This window comes from Abramis brama (assembly GCF_963993115.1).
Source record: "Abramis brama genome assembly, chromosome: 1".
Taxonomy (NCBI): domain Eukaryota; kingdom Metazoa; phylum Chordata; class Actinopteri; order Cypriniformes; family Leuciscidae; genus Abramis; species Abramis brama.
Genome location: NC_139963.1, coordinates 57,733,385 through 57,749,216, shown reverse-complemented (window position 1 = coordinate 57,749,216; position 15,832 = coordinate 57,733,385). Strand labels below are relative to the sequence as shown.

The window sequence follows — 15,832 nt, the reverse complement described above, 5'->3', positions numbered from 1 at the left end:
ATAAGCGCCAGACTGTATTTAGGATCAGCCTTTGTGCACAGATGTCATTGTTTGAGGAATGTGCGGAAAAAGCCTGGATATCTCTATTAGCTGAAAAGTACTTGTCATTGCAGGGCGCAAAAAACTACATTTAAGGTTACAATAAAAACATAATTGTAATGTAATACATATTTAATTAATTAAAATTATATATATTATTTTACCATCATTCATCATTAAGCATCATATCATTATCATTAGGGACACAGAAGTTGACACAACACTTCATATTTTATTTTAATTAAACAACACAATATTTATAATTCAATTATTCATTTTGTCTTTATTCATTAAAATGCATAATATCAGCATCATATATATATATATATATGCATACATTATAATAGTCATTACACTTCAAATCTCATCATAAAACCTGACAGCCACAGGAAGAAAACATCAGTATTTGTTACTTTCTTTAGACAAAATACAATATCACTCAATTTTACTATTAAATACTTTGGTAATGCCGTAAATGACTCCCTTCTCTGCCTTCCCTTATAAAATAACCTTTTTATCATAGTAAAATCTACACATTGTTCCCAATAAAAGTATTGTTTAGTCTAAAACATGTTGAAGTGAGCAGGATTCATTCAATGATGAGGTGTTTCCTCACAAAAGCGCTTTATTCGGTGTAGTGAAGCCTCTTCTCCATTGACATCTGTTGCATGTTTATGTATTTGTGATTTTGTTCTGTGTAATGATTTGTCTGTCCTCTAGGGGACAACAATGTTCTTGTTTGTGTCTTTGTCTTGTTAGGAACTGATTGCCTGCACCTGTGGATCGTGTAGGTTTGGGATAAGAAGTCTAAGGGGCTAAATCTGTTCGGCGGGCGGTTCTGTCCCCGATTCATTTTCCTTCTACAATAGTTTATATTCCTTTTTGTAATAAGTCCCCTATTAAACGAGTTGTGCTGTGAAGCAATTGTGTCGTAACAACATCCATTCATTAAAAAGTCCTCTGCTCTCCTTTCCTGCGTACCAGCCAAGTCAAGCCAAGCCATGTTCAAGTTTAGTCTGCGTACAGATAGGAGGTGGAGCAGCTGGCTCTTTGGTGCAGTTATAACAACCTGGAGCTGAACATGCTCAAAACAGTGGAGATGATCGTGGACTTCAGGAGAAACCTCCCTGCACTCCCTTCACTCACCATCATGGACAGCACTGTGACTGCAGTAGAGTCATTCAGGTTCCTGGGCACCACCATCTCTCAGGATCTGAAGTAGGACACTCACATAGACTCTATTGTGAAGAAAGCCCAACAGAGACTGTACTTCCTGCGTCAGCTGAGGAAATTCAACCTGCTCTCCTTTCCTGCGTACCAGCCAAGCCAAGCCATGTTCAAGTTTAGTTCTTTAACTCAATGTTTTGTTAAAGTTCTTTTCATGTCAATAAAACGGCACTTGGGTTCTTCAAACTTGCCATCAGTGGACTTACTTACATATTTTAACTTAAAAGCTTGGAATGACAGCACTGAAGAGAAAAGCAGTGAGAAAACCTCATGCATAACCAAACACTAAATTTTATTCTTAAATGAAAATACAAAATTTGTTGAATTATAAAGTCTAAAATAAAACAGTAATTTTGTATTGTTAAATTATAATTCTGTGTATTTATAGCTCAATAACATTAGCAATAACATTACCAATTCTGCATCAAAACTGGTTTCAGTTTAAACAAATTTTTTTTTTTTTTTTTTTTTTTGTCTTCATGGTTTGGTAGTAAAATGTTACGACTACATGACTGAACATGAAACTTCTGAACCCAGAACAGATACACCGATTTTGGGGCCAATTGAGACTCCAGTTCCCAGGAATTTGACCTCCACCCCATCCACACCAACAGATGCACCCGTGTCAAATCCAAGTCCCACTTTCACAGCAGCTGGACCGGCTTTACCTTCTGCAGCGAAGACTTCAGCTCGAGCCATTGCTTCAACTCCAGTCAGACTGGCTTCAGCCTTTACACCGGCGTTAGGGCCTCTGGCTTCTGCCTCAAAAACACTGTATTCAGCACGAGCTCGTCCATATCCTGCTTCTGCTTTGTATCCGTACTTGGGAATTCTCTTCCCTGGTTTGTCTTCATAAGATGACGCATATGATCCTTGTCCAGCAAAAGCGCCTTCTGCTGTGGCATCTGCTTCTCTGTCATATGTGTCATACATGCCTATGACCTCCTTTACCAATGATGTATCTTGTGCTCTTGACTTTGTTATAGTAATCTCATCGACTTCACCCTTGTTCTGCCGTTGTATGGTAGAAGGTATATCAGACTCTAAATCTGCAAATGAAACAGATGAGCTTTAATGCAGTGCAAATAGACAAACAAAACAAAAACAAGCTCCTATGTAAATGTACACCATTTTGCCCTGAACATTACAACAAGTTGGTTTTTACGGAGCCCGGGACGTCGCCTGTGGGAGAAAAAAACAAACAATTCATGGCGACGGTTTTGCAATCCGTCCCCTCAGTTTATAAACCGTACTCACGAATCCTTAAACTGTTCCCTCGGTTAAACAAATCGTGCCCACAGATTAATACACCATCCCCACGAGTTCCTAATCCGTGCTCTCAGATTTGTAAACCGTGCCTTCCGTGTTGCAATCTGCACCCACAAATTCATAAACCGTGCCCACGCTTTCCCAATCCGTTAACACAGGTTTGTCCTCACGGATTTGTGGCCCGCCCTCAGTCTGTGCTGGCGGATTCAACCAGGCCACTGTTTAGCTGCGGGATGCATTGCATTGTGTTTAAACTTTATTTTTCTAAATTAATGATTTCCATAATAAAAAAATAAAAAAAGACATTTACTTGCATCTTTTAAAGTCCATGTTTTTTTGTTTTTTTTTAGCTCAGTATAATAGAATAAGCAAAAAAGACTTCACATAGGCCTATACAAAAGAAATATAACACAAACACATTTCCAAAACTGTAAATGGTTAGGTTAGATAAAAATAAAACATTGATGAATTATTTTATGATAAACATATTACTGCCTTAAGTGAACTTGTTTATAGTTATAAACGCAAATAAGAATATTAATGATCAACATTATTATTAGGCTATATATTTAGAGGACGCTTTTATCCAAAAAAGGAACAAAGCAATTTGTTAAATGTCAGGTTAGACAATAATAGTACAGGGCTAATATTATCACAAATAAACACAAGGTTTTGACGCATATCCAATGTTTGTGCGGAGTGTGACAATTACTAATAAACTGTTGTAATAAACAATTAAAATGCCTTCTTATTTTTTTTATCTTAATATATGAAGAGTTCAGATGCAAAAGCCTCTAAGTGCCATCTGAAATTTTCTTCTAGAATGATCATTTTTATCAAGCTTGTATATTTAAGTTCAGTAATTTCACTTAAGTGGCAATTAATAGGTAATTTTCATTGAAATTTAAGTGAAATTACTGAACTTAAATATACGGGCTTGATAAAAATGATCATTCTAGAAGAAATTTTCAGATGGCACTTAGAGGCTTTTGCATCTGAACTCTTCATATATAGAACAACTATTGGAATACACTTACCATTTCCACTATGTTCATGTTTGTTAGGGGGCACGTCACAGTCTTCATCTGCAAATAAAACAAATGAACTTTAATGCAGTGCAAACAGACACAGATGTTTAGAAAAAACAACAAGCTTTATATTAAAATGCACTTACCACTTTTATCTTGTGTCTGGTGGCTTACTTGTAGTTTTGTAGACATTTTAGTGAGTCGCAAGTTCTCAGTCTCTTTGGTGGAGCGTTGCTGTGTCTCGGTCAGTAACGCTGCTCCATATTTATATAATTATGGGTAGGGCAACTGAAAGTGAATGTCAAAAGTGAGAGGTCCTACAGTAGGTTTAATGGAATAGCCTCACTTTTTGGAAGCTTTATTTGTAGTGTGTGTTCGCAGAAGTCACATGCTCTTCTTTGAAAGAGGATTTCCTGCAAAATCTTGAAAGGGCCAGTTCATCTTGAAACTTCAGCTTTGCGTATATTTGATTCATGGATGTTTAGTCTCTCTGTGTCAGTCGGTGATTTCTGTAATGTTACCAGTAAACTGCAGTTTTAATCAGTCATTGAAATTTTCTGGGATGAGAAGTTGCAACATTTCCAGTTAATCACCATTTTGATTCTACGGTATGTGAACATCCATCCATCCATCATCCATTTTTATTTTTACCGCCTGTATTATTATGGTGGTTATCTGTATATTACAAAGGTATAAAGCAGATATTAATACTTTAGTGAAATTGAATGATAACTTTTATTGGTTAATGAAATTTCAGGGATGTCCTGTGAAAACTAAAAGGTTACTACTGTATTGTTTATGGTACAGTACTAGGAACCACAGCAGATGTTTTTTTTTACCACACATTTAAGATTTTTTTGCTGTAAATTTAAGTCCAAAGTTAGGTTGCTACTGTATTTTTTAATGGTAAAATACTGGCAACCAAGCTGACTTTTTTTTTACCAATTATATATCACATATATCATTTTTTTAACATTGTGTTTGTAAGTCCTGTAAAACATAAAACATTGCCAACCACAGCTGCCATTTTTTTACCGTAAATTTCACAGGTTTTTCTTAACAGTGTAGGAATAATAAATAAAAAAAATATATATGTTTTTATTTATTTATTTATATTTATATTTATTGACATTTGTTTGAACATTAAAACAATAAAATAAAATAAATGAATGAATGAATGAATAAATGAATAAAAAAATTATAATAATTATAAACACATTACAGTCACAGAACATCTAAAACATAAAATAAAATAAGAAATATACATTTTGATCACTCACAGCATTTCGTAACGTTGGTCCGTGCCAGTTTGTGAACGTGCCTATTTCATCCGTCATCTGACATTTCCATAACATTTCCATTCACCCATGCGTTGCCTTTTATCATCACACCTGACACCTTGCAACTCAGACAATTGACATTTTCAACTAATATATAAACCCATATTGGATTTAAAAGTGGACTTTCCACTCATAACTTAAGTTTATTCCTTAAAAACATCCCAAAATTAACTGTGAAAATGGATTTTATGCAGAACTTGTGTTTTATTTTGCAGATTGACATGGTTTTAGTGCAAATAAATGAGTTAAAAAAAAATAATTTGAATTAATTGTAAAATTAGGTTTAGTGAAAAAAAAATAGATCTTTCAAGTTACTTTTTGAAAAATAAAAAATCTACTGTCTATTCATTGTCAACTGTTTTCTATAAATATGTTTGTATTGGCTAACATTTATTCAGCTAATTTGTGTCCTATTTAAAATGTGCAATGTTCAAATGAAAAGACAGCACGTCACAAATAGATACTAAATTTAAATTATTAAAATAATTTAATATTTAATTAAAAAGTTGTCTTATCTAATTCTCATTGCCATTTGAGTTCAGTTTAAAATCAAAAGGAGGATGCAGAAATAAAATACAGTACAAACAGTCGGACGAACAGTGGCACAGTGCTCAATCAGTAAATGCATAGCTAAACAGAAGTGTTTTGAGTCTGGATTTGAAAGTGACTACAGTAGGAGCACGTCTGATCTCCTCTGGAAGCTGGTTCCAGCTGCGGCTGGCATAATAGCTAAAAGCAGATTAGCCATGCTTAGAGTGAACCCTTGGTATTTCTAGCTGATATGATCCTAATGATCTGAGTGATCTGTTGGGTTTATATTCAGTGAGCACATCTGCAATGTATTGAGGTCCTAGGCCACTGAATGATTTATATACCAGTAATAATACTTTAAAATCAATCCTAAATCTAATTGGGAGCCAGTGTAAAGACCTGAGGACTGGTGTGATATGTTCATATTTTCTGGTTCTGCTCAGAATTCTGGCAGCAGCGTTCTGTATGAGCTGCAACTGTCTTATTGTCTTTTTGGGAAGGCCAGTGAGGAGTCCATTACAATAATCCACCCTGCTGGTGATGAAAGCATGCACAAGTTTCTCTAAGTCTTGTCTGGAAACAAAGCATCTTATTCTTGCAATATTTTTAAGATGATAGTATGCTGATTTAGTTATTGCTTTGACATGACTACTGAAACTAAGGTCTGACTCTAGTGTCACACCAAGATTCCTGACTTGATGTTTAGTTGTTTGACCCCTAGAGTGAAGGTATGCATTCACCTTGAGAACTTCATCTTTGTTTCCAAACGCAATGACTTCAGTTTTGTCTTTGTTTAACTGAAGAAAGTTTTGGCACATCCAACCGTTGACTTCATCAATGCATTGGCACAGGGAGTCAATGGGGCTGTAATCGTTAGACGATAGGGCTAAGTAGATCTGTGTGTCGTCTGCATAGCTGTGGTAAGCAATTTGGTTCTTTCTCATTATTTGGCTCATTGGGAGCATATACAGGTTGAACAGGAGTGGCGCAAGAATCGAGCCTTGAGGGACTCCGCATGTCATGGATGTCCACTCAGACTTATGATCTCCTATACTCACATAATAACCTCTCCCATCTAAGTATGACCTGAACCATTTTAGGACTATCCCAGAAAGCCCCACCCAGTTTTCCAGCCTGTCAAGAAGTATGTTATGATCGACAGTGTCAAATGCAGCACTGAGGTCGAGTAGTACCAGCACTGATAATTTGCCTGAATCAGTATTTAAGCGAATATCATTTATTATCTTTATGAGCGCTGTCTCTGTGCTGTGGTGCGGTCGGAAACCAGTTTTAAAATTGTCAAAGTATCCATTCAAGCTCAGGAATTTGTTCAGCTGATTGAAGACAACTTTTTCAATGACCTTGCCTATGAAAGGAAGATTTGAGATCGGTCTATAGTTGCTTAATATGGTCTTATCCAGATTGTTCTTCTTCAGGAGGGGCTTGACAACTGCAGTTTTCAGGGAGTTTGGAAAACTCCCAGAGAGAATTGTGTCAAGGGCACAAGTTGATGTTTTAAGGGTGCTGTGCGGTTTCTTCCAGAATTGTACCACCAATTTCTTCAAAATCAGACATTTTGCGGATCTGTTTGACCTCAGTGCCATGTTGACCTCAACGTGAGTAAAAAGAGCTGACTGGAACTGAAGTGAAAAAGAGGTGGCAGAAATGTGGGTTTGGAAAGAAGAACTGTTAATCACAGAAAAAAGGATGTGATACTGACTAGGTATGCATTCCCACCCTGAGAATATTTACATATCTTTAACATGCTGAAATGTTCCTGTAAATATAATTATCTTAGAAAATGTGCATTGGTCTCATTTGTTAATGCATTAGCTAACATGAACTAACAGAGAGCAATAACCTTTGTGAATGTTAGTTAATAAGATATTTGTGTTCATGTTAGTACACAGTGCATTAACTAATGTTAACAGATACAATTTTGGATCTTAAAAATGTCTTAGTAAACGTTGAAATTAACATTAAAGTTCATTCACTGTTAGTTCATGTTAAATAATGCTAACAAAATGAAACCTTATTGTAAAGTGTTACCATTTGTTTTATTATAAAATTCATAGGAGTGTAATTAAGCTAACAAATCACTGTTAGACGCTACACTGAGTTTGAGCTGGTAAATGCGTAGATCAGAATGACTTTGACTCAAGTGAGTCGACGTAAGGACAGGCGATACTTTCATTTCCTATTAGGTGTAAGGGGGTATACAGTTTAGACCCAGAGATCAGATATGATGAAAGAAGACCAGGAGTTGTGAAGTTCAATCAAATAAGTAAAAATTTACTGAAGAATAGTTTGCAGTTAAATTGGTAGAGCCAGCGTCAAAGTCTCACGAGGAGGTCGCAAGCTAACTCTACCTTACACAAAATCTTACACCAATTCTACTATTTCCAAGGACATACATGTAGGCCTGTCGCGATAGTCAATAAATCAATTAATCGCACAATAAAAAAAATGAGCTCGATAATTTTTCCGGCCGCGATAATTCCATTTCCTCGTCTCTCTCTCTCTCTCTCTCTACCAAAGAGACTGGATGACCACTCTTGGTTCCTTAGCATATAGGAGTGAACCCTCTTGTAAGTTGCATGGTCTTTGTGAGGGGAGGTGGCGCCGCGGCGCTTGTCAGTCACATGGTCTTTGTGCCGAATTTCGACTCCCTGCCAAATTATTACCCCCCTCATTGAAGTCAGTACCTGATTGCCTAATCCTAACCCCACCCCTAATCCTAACCCCTCCCCCACAACTAATCTAAGGCTAAGTTTACACGTGGATGGCTATTTTCATAAACGGACATTTCACCCCTCTTCGTTTTCAAAAATAACATTGTGCACACAAACCTGTGTATATGCTGTCAAGAGCATGCCAAACCTGTAGGTGGCAGTGTAACGAGAAGCTCAAGCCCACCTTAGCCAATCAGAATCCCGAAAATAGTCACATTCTGTGACGTCGCTGCCTAAAACTCTGTTTTTCTCTGTTTACATGCAAACATTTTTTAGTTTTAGTTTCATTTAGAAGTTTTTAGAAAGAATCGTTTTTTTTTGCCGAATCCTCCGTTTGCGTGTAAACGAAGGGCGCAAACGAAGGGAAATGTCTCCGTTTTTCAAAATAACCATGTACGTGTAAATGGGGCCTAAACCTACCAATACTAGGGGGGTAATAATTTGGCGGGGGTAGAAATTCGGCACGACACCGGGAGAGAGAGCCCGATCTCATGAAAATGCGTATCTATACCACGAATGTTATTTCTCGTGCCATTTATACGCCATAAATAGTTTTTGCGTGCATATGATACGCACTTTATGGCGTGTAATACGCACGCACTCCTCTCCCCTAATCCTAACCAAGCATTTTCAGTGTGTAGCATATACACGCAATAAAGTGCGTCTCCGTCTTCCCGACAGTAAACAATCACTCGGGCATTTAGTCGACAAAGTAACAGGAGGACAGTGCAAAATGGTGTGATATGGCCTGTTGAGGCTTTTTTTTTATTTGTTTACAAAGGTCCTAACTGGTAGTTTTGCCTGTTATGGAATGTATAACTATTTATGCCTAATGTCTAAAGCCTAATGTTTAATATTTTTTAAAGTGCAATTTTGTTTACATCCATTTTATTTATTAACAGACATTTATTTTGGATATTTAAAATGTTTTCCGTTTTCAATGTTTAATATTCTTTAGAAATAAAAGTTTATAGATCGTTGAAAAGGTGTACCTGCATTATAATGCCATTATCATTATATTAGATGAAAATGGTCTCAATATTATCGTTTATCACAATAATTTCTTGGACAATTTATCGTCCAGCAAAATTTGTTATCGTGACAGGCCTACATACATGACATCATCGTTGACTTCTGATTGGCTAAGAGAACATAAAATCTAAACATGAATACATTTTTAATGGATAAATAGGTATATCATCATTAATCAAAATAGTTGGTGCCCAATTCCAAGATTTACGTCCAGGATGACCTTCCAGGGTCCGAGGAATGCGTCTTCGTGTCTATATGTCGTACATCACAGTGTTAAGAACCTGTAGAGAATATCAAACGCACACACACACACACACTGACGAACAACAGTTCTCTTCAAGGTTGAAGAAGGCCTGAGCTCATTATCAGAAGAGCAGTCCACCATAACAGACTGATAAAACATTTCACTCCTCAGAAAGCAGGAATGATAATATCCCCCTTTACTTCTTAGAAAAATGCACATGAGGATGTAAACTTAATTAAAAACCAGGTAAAGTTACGTATTAGAAATTGACCCTTGAACTTATACAAGTCAACCAAGAAAGATATACGTATATAGATGCAGATGTATGAAGGTATGTGCAACACTTGAGTCCAAATTCCTTCCCGCTGCTCTCTGTATCTCAGGAGAATTATTATCAAAAGGGCTTTGCCTGCAGACACAAATCAAGGGCATACATTGGAAAGCACCTAAAAGAAACTGGTTAAACACTCACAGAAATCATAAGTATATTTGTTTGATTCATTCAATGAATATAGAAATGATTATGATAACATGCATATACTTGTTTATTGATTATTGTTAATAAGAATAATAAAGTAATCATTCAAAAGGATATATGTAAATTTAAATTGAAGAGGCAAGGGTTTCTGACCCCAACCCTTCATAGGGATGCATCGATTGAAAATTTTGGCCGATGCTGATAACCGATAATTCTTTACATTTGAAAGCCGCTAACTAGCCGATAAATCTAAATCCAAATTAAAAGCCTGATCTCAAACACTTCAACATAAACCAAACATTTACAATACAGTAGCATATAGTGAACCGATTCTGTGAATTGTGAACCAGTGATTTGAGCCAATCAGATCACAGAAGCAGAGCTTCACCTCGTCGTCGCATCACCATCAGGTGTGCATTATTTCTCTTTATTATTAATATACTGCATTATTTCAAGTATTCAACAGCCTGTCGACAATTATTCCTTATATAGGCTATAGTGTGTATGTGTGTGACGTCACCGTCGGCCTACACCTGTGATGGTGGTTACACACACTGTGGCACAATTGGTTTTCACTGAAAAGTGAATGTCGTAAAAAAAACACAAAACACATCCAAAACGGGAAAGAGCTTTGAGATTGACTGTATTAATAGATTTGACTAGAAATCTGAGGTATATTTTTACAGACTGCCGAAGGCTACAGAACAGAGAAGCAAATTGATCGCTGCGATTCACAGAAACAAAGTTGGATTTGCAGTTATTGTGTCAATATGCTGAATTTAGGGGTAAAATCATACTCTATATATTGTATTGTTATATATTGTATTGACAACTCATCAGTTAAATCTTTATCATCACAAGTTTTGGGCTGGACGATCTATAACATATATATATATATATATATATATATATATATATATATATATATATATATATATATATATACACAAGTGATCACTCAGATTTAGACCTATATTGTATTTAAATAAAGCGTTCACATGCAAATATGCTTTATGTATTTTCCCGGCGTCGACATCAGGTTCATATAAATGTTAGGAAACATGATTCCTGCCATGTCAATATCAATGATCACTGGATCTTTGGTAGAAACACTGGGTAATTATATTGAGAAACCCTGATAAACAGGCGAATAAAGATTAAATAAATAAAGACTGAGACAGAGAAGCTGAATATTCAGAAATAAATCAAGTAATTTAAAGCTGTAAAATGCATCTCTTTATCTATTATTTGCACACTTTACACCTTGACAAACTGTGTAGCAGAGCGTTAAAAAAACAGCTTAACTGCTAAAAATGCCATAACTTTTATGTAAAAAAGGTAACTTTACAATAAGGTTCATTAGTGGACATTAGTTAACTACCTTAGTTAACATGAACTAAGAATTGAACAGCATTTATTAATTTTAGTTAATATTAATTTCAACATTTACTAATACGTTATTAAAAAGGTTGTATTTGTTAACATTAGTTAATGCACTGTGAACTAACATGAACAAACACTGAACAGCTGTAACTAACATTAGTAAAGATTAATAAATACTGTAACAAATGCATTTCTCATTGTTATTAATAAACCTTATTGTAAAGTGTTACCATAAAAATGAATATTTGTCTATAATTGACAAGTTTGTCTAAAGTAACTGATGAATCTCATGTTGATGAGGTTCAGAATCATGTGTTTGTATTGTGTTATGGGATATGCAAATTTTTTTTCTATTATAAATATGCCTTTTTGTGTATGAAGCAATTATGTATTGGAGTCAACCATAATGGTAACCTTATATAATGGAAGTGTTTTTTATAAAGCAAGACACCAGAAGTTGTTGTTGTAAAATCATTTATTGAGAAAATGGTTTATAAAGAAAAACATACCTCACTGAAGCTTTGCCAAAGAAAGAAGAAAAATGCAAACAATACTGTCTATGTGTTGTGGACGAGATACAGAATGCGTCAAAGAAAAGGTCCAGAAGAAGGAGGACGAAGAGGCTTTAATGACCAAGTACTAGGGGGTTTCCAGGAGGGGATTACCAATGGACAAGTTTTAGAGAGTTACCAGGAGGGTAAGATCTGAAGATGTCAAAAAGTTGATGGACTTTAAAAAGAGCTGGAATGACATGTCCAGGGAAGGATGCTGATTCACCAAGGACGGCCTCTCCAGTGTTGGATGCCTTGCTATTGCGCCTCATAAAGATAAAAGCTTGTAAATTATTTGGTTTTGATTTACTTTTATTTTATATATTAGTACCTTTTATGTAAAATAGTTAACCTGTATTTAATAAAAAATATAAATAACTGAAATTAAGAAACTTGCCTGCCATAAGTCTCTGTTTTACAAAAGATTGAGCTGAACTGACCACGGAGACGTCTTCTGTGATCTAAATATTGTAAGTATGGAAATTCAAATGCTTATTATTTAGGACAGATTTGACTTACTTTACCTAACCTGAGAATAATTAAAATAAGGTTAAAGGTGTTTAAAAGTACGCACCATAAAACAATCTTCAGTAAGATTAAAATAGTTCATCTTTTGTTTTGCCTTTTATTTCAGACTTAGGCTACCAGAGGTTTAATATTTACATTTCATATTTGACTGTTGTTTCGGATGATCTCGTGACTTCAGCTCAGAAATATTTGACTTGCTTTGTTATAAATTTATGTTCTTGGCAAATAAATGTAAGTTTACCATTAACAAACCTTTTTTTTTCCTTAAAGAATTTAAAATATATCTTACTACAATTAGGCCTACATCTTCAGTACGTATGAAAGCAAGTATTTGTAAGAATTCGTACAATGTAATTGATGTATAGTTTAATATCTTACCCTCGTGTTCTTTCTCTCCATTTTTTTTTCTTTTTCAGCTAATCATTTTTCATTTTCTCATTTGTATTCTGATGACATTGAACATAATTAATAAATTTTGTATACAAAGATGTATATAAAAAAAGTTGCAATTAAAAAAAGTGATTGCTTCATCGTTATTACGCATCACATGAAAAAAAAGGGAGTAAAATGAATCTCCGTTTCAAAACCCACAATAGATGGCGCTAATTCGAGCCGCCAATAAAGAAGATGATGATGATGAAGAAGAGTCTTCTGAGGTGAGGAGAGCAGTTCACGGTATTTTTCATATTTACACAACCATTACACACACTTTATACAGTTTGATTAAGCGACATCATCACATACCCTTCACCATACCTAGAGATTGGCATGGGGTACTTTCCATAAGATCATCTCTCTGCAAATCAAACCAGCGAACTGAAATAATATGGTGAAGGGTATGTGATGATGTGGGGCTATATTAATTCGAAAGGCCAAGGGAACTTTATGCATAGTATCCATGAAATAACTGGCTTTTAAAAATAAAAATCTGCCTGCCTCTATTGGAATTTAACATACGGGTATCCAGACTTATGCACCCTGTATTTTAAGGAACAAAATTTAAGATACACTATTCATTCAGGAAAAAAAAAATGGTGTCCTTAAAGGTTGGAGTTTTCCTCATTTTTTTAATTAAGGCATTAAGATCAATTTCCAAATGATGATTTTTTTTTTTTTCATGGGTGTGTTCACTTATGCTAAGCACTGTATGTAGGGCCCAAACATAAACTCAAGCTCAGGGGCCTCAGACCCCTCAGTCCTGCCCTGATTCTATTTATTTGTGCTATTGTTTGCAACTTGTTCATTTGTTCTTTTTACTTGTTTTTATATTTATAAATAAAAAAAAATACTTATTTTTTGTATTTTGTTTTTTGGTGGGTCCAGTCAATTTTCTTTGCAGGGCAAGTAAAAATCTGAACCAGAATGAACCTGTAGAAAAGTGTCCAGTTTCAAAGATACATGAAAGTATATCTTGCATTTCCAAGAGTAGAAGTGGAAGAGAAACTAGATGTAAAAACAATGAAGAACGAGTAAAAAATAATATCAGATTCATGTCTCTCTTAAAAGTGTTATGGCCTCTTCTTCAGCTCCTGAACTTTGCCTTCAAAAGATTTTTCCAGTGTGAATTTTATGGTGCTCTTTCAGTTCATCGTCTGTAGAGAAGGACTTACTGCATTTCGCTTCTTCCCAGTGTGAACTCTCATGTGAATCTTAAGACTTGATTTTCATGTGAAGCGTTTCTTACACTGAGGGCAGGAGACAGATTTATTGCCTTCTGCTTTTCCTTTCTTGTTCACGTCCATCAGATCTAAAAGAAACATTAAATCAAGTGAGTTTCAATGGACTATTTTATGCAAACAACTTGCTAATCAACTCATGTAGTTAAAGCAGTGATGGGCGATTTCGAAACACTGCTTCACGAAGCTCAGACACTTTTATGAATCTTTGTTTCAAATCGTGTTCAGATTTGTGGTGGTTCAGAGCGTGTATCAAACTGCGAAAGTCATGTGATTTCAGTAAAAGAGGCTTTGTTGCCTCATAACCGTTTCGAAATGTCAATGATCTCTGTGAACCCATCATGAGGCAAACCATTGAACAAGTGTTTTGCCTGATTTCTGATCTGTTTTAAACATTTGTAGACGTTTTAATGAGACTTTTGTATTATAATACAATATTAGTAGTTGATAGTCTCTTATTCGCCTGTTTAGCTGAGCAATCCATGCAAAAAAAAAAAAAAAAAGAGCCCTGAAAATGTATTAAAACCCACATATTGTTACGATCTGCTCAGAGACACAAAGTAGGAGATCCAAATGCAGCTTTATTGGCTGGGGCAATCCAGAGGCGTAATCCAAAGTACAGGCTAGGGTCATACACAGGCAGGTAGTCAAAACAAAGAAACAAACAAAACAAACAAAACAAACAAAACAGGCAGGGACCAGAGGCAAGAGAGTAATCCAGGGACCAGAGGCAAGAGAGTAATCCAGGGAACAGGGCAAGATATCAAAAACCACCCAGCCAGCAATGACACGTGGGGCCCAGATGGGTTAACTACGGGTTCCATGGGTACTGTGTGGGCATGGGCTTTGGCTGGGTGAAATCAGCGGGTCCCATGTAGGTTTTGTAGTACGAGTCCCACATAGGAAGCCCATATGAGCTGATTACATGGGCCCCATAAGGGACAGGCATGGGCCAAGTGGGCATGGGTTTGATCTGGGAACACATATATGGGTCTTGCATAACATATTTATGGGCCAAGTGGGCATGGGTTTGATCTGGGAACACATATATGGGTCTTGCATGACATATTTATGGGCCAAGTGGGAATGGGTTTGATCTGGGAACACATATATGGGTCTTGCATGACATATTTATGGGCCATGTGGGCATGGGTTTGAACTGGGAATGCACATATGGGTCCTGCATAGAATTTTTATGGGCCAAGTGGGCATGGGTCTGAACTGAGAACGCATATATGGGTCCTGCATGGTTTATTTATGGGCCGAGTGGACATGGGTTTGATCTGGGAACACATATATGGGTCCTGCATATAATTTTTATGGGCCAAGTGGCCATGGGTTTGAACTGGGAACACATATATGGGTCCTGCATGGTTTATTTATGGGCCAAGGGGGCATGTGTTTGATCTGGGAACACATATATGGGTCTTGCATGACATATTTATGGGCCGAGTGGGCATGGGTTTGATCTGGGAACACATATATGGGTCCTGCATAGAATTTTTATGGGCCAAGTGTCCATGGGTTTGAACTGGGAACACATATATGGGTCCTGCATAGCATATTTATGGGCCAAGTGGGCATGGGTTTGATCTGGGAACACATATATGGGTCTTGAATGGCATATTTATGGTCCAAGTGGGCATGGGTTTGAACTGGGAACACATATATGGGTCTTGAATGGCATATTTATGGTCCAAGTGGGCATGGGTTTGAACTGGGAATGCATATATGGGTCCTGCATAGAATTTTTATGAGCCAAGTGGGCATGGGT

The 15,832-nt window shown here is 36.2% G+C and overlaps 2 protein-coding genes across 2 annotated transcripts in view; both read right to left on the bottom strand.

Moving 5' to 3' along the window:
* Nucleotides 1-324: 324 nt before the first annotated feature.
* Nucleotides 325-3,909, bottom strand: LOC311068079 (uncharacterized protein). Its single transcript, XM_084090293.1, has 3 exons — nucleotides 3,710-3,909; nucleotides 3,573-3,620; nucleotides 325-2,315 (listed from the first exon to the last, which is right to left on the bottom strand). Exons 1-3 carry the CDS (start codon nucleotides 3,753-3,755, stop codon nucleotides 1,771-1,773), a joined length of 639 nt encoding a protein of 212 aa, XP_083946419.1. The 5' UTR covers nucleotides 3,756-3,909; the 3' UTR covers nucleotides 325-1,770.
* A 7,872-nt stretch (nucleotides 3,910-11,781) lies between these two features.
* The window catches only part of LOC311076692 (uncharacterized protein), a 29,268-nt gene continuing 25,217 nt past the window's right edge, over nucleotides 11,782-15,832 (bottom strand). The window contains exon 5 of the mRNA XM_084105078.1: nucleotides 11,782-14,129. Coding sequence (XP_083961204.1) covers nucleotides 14,087-14,129 — 43 coding nt within the window. The 3' untranslated portion in view covers nucleotides 11,782-14,086. The remainder of the gene's footprint in view (nucleotides 14,130-15,832) is intronic.